The sequence below is a fragment of the Hibiscus syriacus genome, unplaced genomic scaffold, assembly GCF_006381635.1.
Source record: "Hibiscus syriacus cultivar Baekdansim isolate YM2019G1 unplaced genomic scaffold, ASM638163v2 tig00015967_pilon, whole genome shotgun sequence".
NCBI classification, from domain to species: domain Eukaryota; kingdom Viridiplantae; phylum Streptophyta; class Magnoliopsida; order Malvales; family Malvaceae; genus Hibiscus; species Hibiscus syriacus.
Genome location: NW_024062378.1, coordinates 2,665 through 14,365, shown reverse-complemented (window position 1 = coordinate 14,365; position 11,701 = coordinate 2,665). Strand labels below are relative to the sequence as shown.

The 11,701-nt window shown below is 33.8% G+C and overlaps 1 protein-coding gene across 1 annotated transcript; it reads right to left on the bottom strand.

The window, feature by feature from the left end:
- Positions 1-10,557: 10,557 nt before the first annotated feature.
- LOC120208160 (putative receptor-like protein kinase At3g47110) lies at positions 10,558-11,495 on the bottom strand. The gene is made up of 2 exons (XM_039207503.1): positions 10,916-11,495; positions 10,558-10,648 (listed from the first exon to the last, which is right to left on the bottom strand). The coding sequence occupies exons 1-2, from the start codon at positions 11,487-11,489 to the stop codon at positions 10,644-10,646; spliced, it is 579 nt and encodes a 192-aa protein (XP_039063434.1). The 5' UTR covers positions 11,490-11,495; the 3' UTR covers positions 10,558-10,643.
- Positions 11,496-11,701: the final 206 nt, after the last annotated feature.

The following is an 11,701-nucleotide window of genomic DNA, read 5'->3' as shown; positions in this document are numbered from 1 at the left end:
ATTTCACCTCAAACATATAATTAAACTTATCAAAATTTATTAATACCTGAAACAGCTGAGTTTAATGCTTTAGTGTTAGTTCAATGTCTTTAAATAATATGGATTCAAGCAGGGCATACTTTAAGTCATAATTTGAATAAGAAATACGAACAATTATGGGGCACCAACCACAAATACAGGGCACAAAAGGGAAGGCCTAATATGGAAGACTTAGTCTCAAGTTGAAGTGTAGCGTTAAAAATGTGGCCCCAACTGAATTGGGAAACTCTGGTCTGGTCATCTCCAGAAAAAAGAGCCATGTCTTTTCTGATTTAAAGTCTTTGCATGCTGTTACCAAGTCATTGCCGTGGAAAGCAAGTTAATCATCTTAATATGTTATTTTTTTAATATTTCAAATGAAAGTTTTAGTTTTAATAATGTGTAAAAATAAATAAATAAATAATTTCAACATAAAAATTTGAAATAAGAATTTGTTGTCAATCAACCATGACATTTTTCACAATTGTATGCATATAGAAACATGCCTGCAAATCAAATCGAAACACCATTCATATGCCGAACATCAAACTAAAAACAGGACAGTGAACTAATATTCACTCTGCCATGAGCATCTGCTGTCATTCCATCCCCGATTTCATCAATATATTAACCCAGAACATTAAATTCTCTGGATATGTCAACCAAATCCACAATGAAACTCATATAAAAGGTAGGGCTGTAATGAGAAGATACAAATTTCAAGATATTTGAATTCGATTCACTCAAAGTTTGGTCAACACTCGATTCGAATGGACTCAATTCAAGCTTAAACTTGATTACAGTTCTTAACAAGCTAAAACAAGCTACTTTATACCTGACTCAAAAAGCACGCTAGTAACTCGAAAAAATAATATATTAAATTTTCAATTTTTAAATTAATTTTTCAATAATATTAACATTTATATGTTATTATTGTTTATTAAAAAACGTAGTATAAGATTTTCATATACTTAATGTTCAAATTCAAGCTCAAGTTCAAGCTTTAATCGAACTAAATCTGAGAATATTTCAAGTTCAATTTTTTCGAGCTTGAGTTGAGTTTCATTTTTTTTCGATCAAATTGAGAATTTTATTTTATATAAATTTTTATTTTCACTGAAAATGGAACCAAACATATTCATCATTGTCAGTATCATATTTCACACTTAAGTCATCATCTTCATTTTTCCAAAAAGTAATAAAAACTCGAAGCACACTGTTGTAACCGGTTTTCGCCCGGACACGAATGTTTCTTGGCGGAAAAGCGAGTGAATAACTGAAAAGGTTTTCAATGAAATGTTTTGAAGTCGCCATCAACTTTTTGGGTTAGATAGGTCGAATACCTAAAAATCATCTTTTAAGAAGAAAAAAAACTATTTAAAAGATAAACCGGTGTGCGTATAACCAAAAATTCATTCTTTTTAGTAAATAAAAGGGATTCGTGGTCGGTTACGTTTGGGGAATGATTAGCACCCCACAACGCCCAAAATTGGTACCCGTTAATTATAAATTGTCTTTGATAATATAAATTTAAGAATTCGAATATAAATTTAATTTACGATTCTATTATTTCATATTCAATCGCATAATTTTATTTAAAGAAAATTATAAGGAAAAATATAAAATATTCCAATATTTCTAATCGAAGAGAAACTAATCCCTAAAATGCTTTTAGGACGAATATTTCTCTTTTCGATTGAAATAATAAGAATATGATAATTTCTCCTAAGAACTTAATATTTAAATAATTTAATATAACCAAAATGAATATAATTAAAGTAGGAATATTTTATTTTTTTAGGTTTTTATAAGGTATTTATTTATTTTAAAATATCAGAATATGACATCTAGTTGCTTTAAGACAACCCTTTCTTAATATTTAAAAATATATAAATATCATTATTCTTTAATTAATTTACAAAATCGGTTAAGTTAATTAGCAAAATGCATTGATCCTCAGTCAAGTAGTAATTTTTGTCCAACTGTAAAAAATATTAAAGACTAAATCATGTATTAAAATTTTTTTAAGTGATCAACATAAGCTGCGTGAGACTAATAATGCAAAAAAAAAAAAAAAAAAAGTCAAGAGTAGTTAGAATTGAATTAACATAGCTTTACTAACATGTTCCTACGTTCATTTCAAAATCACATTTATATAATATAATTATCATCACCTAACATCCATAATCAATAAACAAATCATATAGGTATTAATAGTATAATTTAATCATAATTAATTATAAGGGATTAAAAATAAAAATTATTAAAATTACAGGGTATAGAAAAAATAAAATACTAAATTAAAATATTGAAATAAAATTATTAAAGTAGTAAATTAAAAATATTGAAATTAAAGGGGTAATAATAAATAAAATAAAATAATGACCAAAATAAAGAAAATTAAAATTATAAGATTAAAATATAAAATATCAATTAATAGTACTAAATATAAATACTATAAAATATAGTTACTATTAATGTAATTTAACCATAAATATTTAATCAGGATTAAAATAAAAAATAGTAAAATATAAGGCACTAAATTAATTATTTCCCCTAAATATATAAACATATAAATAGTGACTAAATTATAAATAAATAAAACTCGAAGACCAAATTAAGATATATGGAAAAATGATTTAGTGACCAAATTAAAAGGTTTACAAATAAGAAGTATTGCGGAAGTGAATTTCCCATGCAGGAAAATTACACAGACTCCCCTCACCAAAACGACGTCGTTTTGGTGAGGGTTTAAATACCCTTTAAACAAAGGGCCATCTTCTTCATTTTTTCTTTTTCACTTCTCTCTCTCTAGGAGAGAGAAGTTCAAACTCTCTCACTTCTCTCTAAAATCATCCACCGGAGGTACGATGGTCACCAGCCGACCACCGTGAACCACCAACGACAACTGTCGCCAACCACCATCCACGGTGGCCGGAGTTCACCAAAATACCCTAGATTAAATCCTCTATTTTTTTAAACTTAAATCTAAGGTTGTTTTGGTCTAAAACCTTACCAAACGTTGTAGATCTAGGATTATTCCTTTCGACGTTTCGGTTCTCCGACAATGGTATGTTCTTCTCTCTTTTCTTTTGGTTGTTTGTTGGTATGGTTGTTGTTTGGATCTCCCTTCCTCTCCCTCTCGATCTCTTGCAGGGGATGGCCTTTTATAGGCCATCGATGTGGCTATCGTCACAAGGGTGGCCATCGATGGATTGCGACGTGTGCGGTGCTTGGGAGGCCATAGGAGGCTTTGGTGTGACGTTGGTGTTGTGGCAGCAGATGACTAGGGAACATAACGGTGGAGCAGGTGGAGTGGTTGAAGGCGGCGCCAAAATCGTACTAGGGTTGGTGAACCCTAGGGTTTATACTGGGAGAGATCTGGACCGTTGGATCTCTCCAGATCCAATGATTGATAGCGTTGGTGGCTGGAGAAGATGCTGAAAACCCTAGCTACATCTGGATCGGGTCTTGGCCCGGGTCTGGATCTGGGCCTGCTGTTGGACTTCAGTAATTAGGCCTTTAGGTTTTGTAAATGGGCTCCCAATTTATTTTGTATTATGGCCTGTAATAATAATATTATTATTTATAATAATATTTATAGTAATTATTATAATAATAAAATAATAAAAATAAAAAACGGGACAAAAATTTATTGTCTACAGTTGTCCCTCTTTGCTCATTCTTGTGTTAACAAGAATAGGGTAAAGACGAAAAGATAATAAATTTTTGTTTAGTTGACTTCTCTTAATTAAGATAGAGTTGTTGAACCCTCCATTGATGGATTTGAATCTTTGCTGAAATCCATATTTTCAAAGCTTTGAAAAGTATGGTATTTTTTTGCTGAAATCTTTGCTAATCTTTGGAATTCAAATAAAGAAACCCCCGAAGACTTAGTTTCTTAGTTGTCAAGGAACCCATTTGTTAGGCTTAGCTTCCTTTAACAGCACTTTTGAGATAATTTGAAACACCCCAATTTAGGGGTTATGTTTTTTCTAGATTAAATATGAAGTTGGTTGGAAAAATTGTTTTATTAGACCATTGTTCTATTAAACAAATAGAGGATAATAGAGTCGGTAGAAGTGAACAAATTGTTGGTTGTGATGGGATTAAATTAAGGATAATGCATTGTCACCATGAAACCCATTTAGTCGGCTGAAAAAAAAATTAATTAGTGCTTCCATGGCTTTATTCTCTGTTGGATTTTTCTTAAAGTTCCCAACAATCCATGTGCAGTTTCAATCATGGAGCTTCTTCTGGCATCGCATGTGTCTCAATCATCATAGCTCCCCCTCTTCCACTAATTATTTTGCTCTCTTCACCATACCCTTGTAATCAGTTGTTGGTATATATATTCCTACTTTAGTTCTTATGAGTAAAAAAATAAAAAGAGGCCTAGCTAGTTTTAGCTATCTTTCAATGGCAAGGAATGTCGGTTCTGTAGCTTGCAACCAATTATGGTCCATCAGCGAGGACTCACTGAGAAGATACGTTCAATTTGCAAGTGAGAGTTGTGTGCAGGAGTTGTTAGTGTCGGCTTCGTCCGAGAATTCAAGTCGTGGCCGTGACAGATGGAAGGTTCTCAGCCGTAACAACGACATGGAGATATCGAAACGAAGGTTGAGATCCATTCAATTGAAACCAAGAAAACGCATCTCGATCTCTTTACTGTTTCTGAAGCTCATCTCAAATCCCTTATCTTCAAGCTCAAAATCCCCAAACAACCAACGTTTTGAGCCAAAAATACTCCGTTGCTTGAGCAAAAATGTCGAACATGGAATATTGTATGTACGAAGCAAAGTATTCGGAGGTCGGATTCGTGATGAAGAGTTTGATGCGATTCAAACCATGTATATTAGTTCTCAGATGACGACTAGTGACGACGGTTGATACGGTGGTTGTCGGCGTTCAACTACCTATCGACGAGCTTCCTTGTTCATCTGCAAAATATGGCTTGAAGCTTTAAAGGTTAAGTAAAAGAATGAAAAAGAAATGGTGGAATGAAACAAGGCACGTGGTTTGGGGGGTTGTTATTAAAGTGAGAAGGGAAAATTTCAAGGTAAGCCATCCAAGTTGTTAAAAGCTCAACCTTGTCTCTTAGTTTTCATATTAATATAATTATGGCATAATGGTTTAAATAAGATCAGTTTAGTCCATGATGTTGGTAATTAAATATTACTAGCTCTTCAAGTTTTTAGTTATGCAAATTGGGTTTCCAAATTATTAATTAGATTCTAATAAGTTATTTTTTTATGGCAAGGAAAATTATTGGAAGTTGTATTTGTACGATGAATTATCCGTGTTCGTTAGAAAAAGATTGGAAGCTAGAAATCAAGTTGGTGAGCTGGAATTTAAGACTAGTATTTTGGGTTTTGTTGATGTTCCGATTTTAAGGTCTATTTCACCAAATTCAAACCTGATAAGATTTTTTCACTGATTTATCACCCGATTCGATCCGTTTTTCGGAATCAAGCTCCGTTTTTGATGTAATTTCTGTTAATATGCATTGAGGAATTATTGGAAGTTGAATTAAGGATCAAAGACTTTCAAATGAAAATTAATGATCGATCAATATGGCACAAAAATTGAGGTAATACTTTACTACCTCTTTATGCTTTATGAAACATGTTGATATTACTTGTGAAAGCTTCAAATAGTTTTAATTTTTGAATTCAAACACATTTTTTACCTGAGAAATTGTTATCAAAAAGATCTATGTATACAAGAGAAGTCAGAGTTCCAATAACCGATGAAATTTCACCTGAAACATATAATTAAATTCGTCAAAAGTTATCTATAATTTTCTAACTCTTTGTTGAGCACTATAGGGATCTATTTTCCATTTCTTTTCTTTTATTCTTAAATGTGAACTTATATTGTCAAGCAAAAAGAAAAATTGTACAAGAAAAGACAAAATAAGTATAATATTATACCTTTTAAATTGTTACCAGAAAGGTCAATCTTCTTAAGAGAAATAATGTTTCCAATAACATATGGAATTTCACCTTAAATATAAAATCAAATATGTCAAAAATACGGTAGAAATTTATTAATATTTTTTTCTAGCAAATCCTTAATTTCTTTGTTCAGCACTAGAGAATCTGTTTCTTTTCTTTCTTTTTCTAAACATGAAAATACTATTCAATTTTTTTACCATTTATGAAAGCTCCAAATAGTAACTCAATTTTATAAATTTAGTGGCAAATAAAAGTTCATCCATCCAAGGTTTGAGATATAATATTGACAACGATTATCATACTTCAATATCTAAACAATTGTTCATAAAAAATTAAAAAAATTAAACGAGTCATTTAGCTTACCTGAGAAGTTGTTTCCTTCAATGATGAAAGTCTCGAGTGAAGTTAAATTTGAAATTTCTAATGGCACAGTCCCCTCTAAATGATTATGACCCAAATATATATATTCTAACTCTTTGCATTTGAATAAGCTCATTGGAATTTTTCCAGAAAGTTGACATCCACCCAAATCAAGATAAATTAATCGAGGAAGGTAATCAAACATATTGGAGGAGAGAGAAATAGAGAATTTGTTTTGTTGTCCTAACGCAATATGTTGCAAAGAGGAAATGTTGAAGATCGAGGAAGGAATACGACCTGCCCTACATATCATTTAGAACCAATTTGTTGGAAAATGTTGAAAAATAATAAAAAGCAACTGAAACTAAAAATAAGTAATTGTTTACCTTTGAGATTGTTGTAACTGAGATACAAGAATTTGAGCTTAGTCAAATTTCCAATTTCTATAGGAATACTTCCCTCAAAAGAGTTGCTATACAATGATAACATCGTCAATTCCTTACAATTGAATACATTATTTGGAATTCTACCTGAAATTTGATTTCCTTCTAAGTCGAGTACTTGCAATTTCGAAAGGTTGTCAAACATTCTTTGTAACCCCCTCAGACCGATGCGGGTAACCCGATCCGATCTGAGATGTCACATTAGGGCCACCGGAGCGACCCACTGTAAAAATAGCGGAAAATTTTAAACTTTTATTAAACATGTAACTTATAAAATCATTTATCAGTATTCATAAATAAAACATATTTCCAAACTCGTATATAAAACAAAATACAATTACATGCCTCCTAATCACATGTATCATACTCTGAAAACAACACCGGAAGAACCCCCTTACTGATGTCGATAGCTACAGTGATACAATTCTTTTAACCTACAATGGTGAGTAATAGAGTGAGCTTTGGAAAGCTCAGTAATACAAAACTACCAGATGATGCTGAAGAACGTACAGATACAGATAAATATATAATTTACATATCCATGGTTGATTCCTTATTGATTCTGAACATCTACAGATTCTATACTGAGCGGAGATCCTACTGATATTTCAGGGTAACGAACAATGAGCTTTCAGGTCAGAAAAGTGTTTCGGATGTCTAGGTTTAGGAGATCAAAATATGTTATCTAGTGTGTTCCCGCAAAACCAGTGAAAGGATACATATCTTTTTAAAACATATTTTTAAACATTTAGAAATCATAGTAATTCCCTCAACCGCACACGTTCATAATGTGTAGGTTTCCTAGAACCATACAACCCCGGCACAACAGTAAAGTCCTGAGCACACAGCTGAGGAGCCTTCATATATTCTTCCTCCAACAATAACCCCCCAAATAAAACATTTATCAAAAACCATAGTAAATCCCCCAACCGAACACATCATAATGTGTAGGTTCCCCAGAACCATACAACCCCGACACAACAATTAGGCCCTGAGCACAAAGCCGAGGAGCCTGCATATATTCTTCCTCCAACAATACCCCCAAATAAAACATTTTTCCATCAATAAACGGAGATATCAAAAATCAAAACAGAATTCATATCATATATCAGATATCATATATCAAAACATAATCCAGATCAGAAATCAGAACATAGTTCAGAATCAGAAATCAGAACATATTTCAAATCGGAAATCAGATAAAATATTCATATGATTAGGGAACACACCAGAGTTTACGAATATTAGTTAGAGGTACTGGATAATCTTATCAGGCAGAGAAACACAGATCTTCAGTATGTCGATAGAATGTTGGAATTTAGAATCACTATTGAAAGAGATCAATAACTGATGGAATCATTAGTTATTCAGAATGTGATTTATCGAGATCATATCTTATTCAGACATTTTTCGGAAGTTGTACGTAATCAGAAGAGTATTCAGAATCTTTACATCTGAGTTACTTGTGTTTCAGATATGACCAGAGTAATTTGGATAATAAGGAAGAACGAAGATTCATGACCTTTACAATCTATGTCGATTGATCGGATTATCGAACAACTCGAGATGAACAACTCACAGAACTGATGCTTGCTAATTGGTCAATTCACCTTCAAGGGTATTTACTCTTTAATACCAAATATTCTTGTCCATAGATCAATTTCTGAGTCCTCACTGAACAGATCTTAAGGAGACGAACAAATATTCTAATAGTATTTATTTCATTTCCATGTTTTAACTATACCAAGAAATGTCGACGTACTTGATTTATGGTTCATAATCCATAGGGATGATACATCATGTAAGTTCATCCGAATTTCCAAGCTTATCCCAATCATTTACTTAATCCTCAATCCTTGAGGTTACTTAGTTCATTTAGCAGTCAAGTCCATTCCAGTTACTTCGGAGTTTTCCAGAGTAATTCTCTTCATGTATTTACTCATAACTCGGATATTTTCGGGTCAAGTGCCTTCTCAGATTTTACAAACGGAATATCAGGAATTTTCTGCATTAAGACAAGATCTTAACAATCAAATCCGTACTTAATCGAGTTAAGTACGAATCCTCAAAGTACTTTCTCATTCAGGGTCAACCCAGACTATTTTACCTCTCAAGGGCATTTTCATAATTTCTTAACCAAATAATTTCGATATTAGCTCTTAACAAAAATAATTATAATTTAAAGATCCTATGGTTAATTGCTTTCCCGAATATTCTCTGATCTTGAAATGATTCCTTAACAGACTTCTAGTATATTGCATAAACTCTCTTCGGGTTAAAAATCGGTTATCTGCATTTCCTAAGCAAAACTAACATTTCTTATGACATCAGTAATTTTACCGGATCAATATGTCTTTTCAGAGTTATTTACCAACTTCCAGGGACAATTCTTGTCATCTTACAACATAAGGGTAATTTCGTAATTTTACCCAACCAGAGTATTCTCCTAATTTCTCATCCAAGTATCTTTAATATTTAACGTTTGTTGATATAAAATATAAATTACAAATCCAATGCCGATTTCTTTATCACTAATCACAAAACTTGTAATTTAATTCTAACAATCCCTCAATCTCTTATATTAGTCATTCGATCCGTATTCATTTACCGAATTTCTACCACATTCATATCGAGTGTATAAATTAATCAACTCCACAAAAGTGACCAACATTATCTTATTCATGCATTTACCAATATCATGTTACATAAAGCATAAAGAGGTAGCAAAGTATTACCTCAATTTTCGTGCAATATTGATCGACCATAAAAATTCCATTCGAACGCCTTTGATCTTCAAATCATCTTCCAATATTTCCTCGAATCCATATAAACAGAAATTACATAAAAAACGGAGCTTAATTCTGAAAAACGGATCGAATCGGATGATAAATCAGTCAAAAATAGCTTACCGGGTTCGAATTTGGTGAAACCGACTTCAGATTCGGATTCAAGACGTCAAAAGCATAAAATATGACTTTTCGAAAATTTGGAATTTTAGTCAAAATCAAAGTCAACGGGTTTGACCGGAAATTTCATGGTCTTCGGGTTCGAACTTCAAAAAACGGACAGAGGAATCGGATTTGGAACGTCGAGAAATGTCAGGATAGGTATACTCGGTCAAAGTCAAAGGTCGTTTAATGCCCGGTTAAAGCCCGTTAAAGTTTTAGTCAACTTTGGTCAACGGTCAACAGTCAACGGTCAACGAGTCGGGTCAACGGGTCGGTTTGGTCAACGGGTCGGGTTGGGTCAACTGGTCGGGTCGTGTAAACGGGTCGGGTCGGGTTGTGACCGGTCAAAACAGTTCCAAAACCGGTCAAACCCGTCACTTTTTTCCTTCCCCACGCGCAGTGCGGCGCGTGAACAGTACCCTGATGTCGGAAAATTCTCGGAAAAATTTCTAAAAATTATTTTAAGCGATTTCGAGATACTTACAAAGCTCGGTTCACAATTTTGAACAGCGGAGAACTCGATTTCAACAAATCGGAAACTTTGACCGCTTCACCTCCTCACGCGCCGCCGTCGACGGAGACCAAGGATGACACTAGCAGACTCGGAACGATACAAGGAACACGATGGTGCGGGAGGTGTCGTAAAAGGATGACCGGATCGTCGTGAATCGACGAAAAACCAATTGAAATCGAGTTATTACTGACGATACTTCCGACTGAAATTAACGACGAACGACGATGATTCACGACGAAAGGTTTGAGGGGTTTTGTTCCTCGCTCGACAACGAACACGATGGTGGTTTCGGCTCGTCGATCGGAGGTCGGACGGCGAGTAGATCGGAGTTCAAAGAGGGGTTGACGGGAAAGGGAAAACTGGAAAATTTCTCTGGAAAAACTTGCGCACGGGGTTTTATAATTCAACCTATATAAAAAAGGGTAAACCAAGAGTTTAGTCACTGAACTTTATGCATTTCATAAAATGGTCTTCAAACTTTAAAATCTTACAACTTAATCCCGATTTCTTCCAAAAATACCAATTAATTTCACCACTTTATAATTTCTTAAATTTAGCCCCTAAATTGGGGTGTTACATTCTTGATGGTAGATGACCTGCAATGAGATTGATAGCTGTAAAATCAACTTCTTTTTTTTAGTAATGAGAGTATATTTCAAGTCATAGGAATCTGACCTTTGAGACTGTTTTCATACAAGCTCAACGTTTCTAGTTCTGACAAATTGCCTACGGTGGATGGGATAACTCCAGTGAAGCTGTTATCGTACAACCACAAGTCTTGAAGTTCATGAAAGTAACCAAACCATGATGGGATTTCTCCATCGAAGTTGTTGTTACCAAAGTTCAAATACTTCAGCCGATGCAAATTAGTTAACTCGATGAGTAAAGAGCCATGGAAACTATTGTCACTTACGTCGAGCGAGGCCAGGAAAGATAAATTTCCCAAGTGAGATGGGATGGTGCCTGTGAGATCCATACTTGACAAATCCAGAGCAGTGATTCTATGGTGTTTGGACCCACATGTGACACCAATCCAAGTACAAACAGAGATAGAAGTGGACCAATTGGTTCCTAAGAGATTGTGTGGATCATGAGTTATATGGGATTTTAAGGCTAAAAGGGCGGATTCATCAGTGGTGATGTTGACAGAGAAAGTAGCCCTAAGGATTGCAAATAGTAACAGAAACATAAGAGGAGCGAGGAAGGGAGTTTTTGCCATAAGGTTGGGTGTGAGAATAATGCAAATCATGAACAGAGAAACAGCAGAGTTAGAATGGTATTCTTTGGTAAAGGCACAACTTATAGCATAGAATTGAGACTTCGCATTAAATTGTTTTGGAAATGGTCGTATAAATGATTAATTGCGTTAGTCAAGGTCGTTGCAACTTGCTAATACATTGATTGAGCAGCAGCTAGGGATCACAAGCCTCTCTTTCTTTTTTAAATAACATGGTCCCAATG

What these genes read in the sequence shown, in the direction of transcription:
- LOC120208160 (XM_039207503.1), bottom strand. Translation starts at nt 11,489, where the DNA reads ATGATTTGCATTATTCTCACACCCAACCTTATGGCAAAAACTCCCTTC.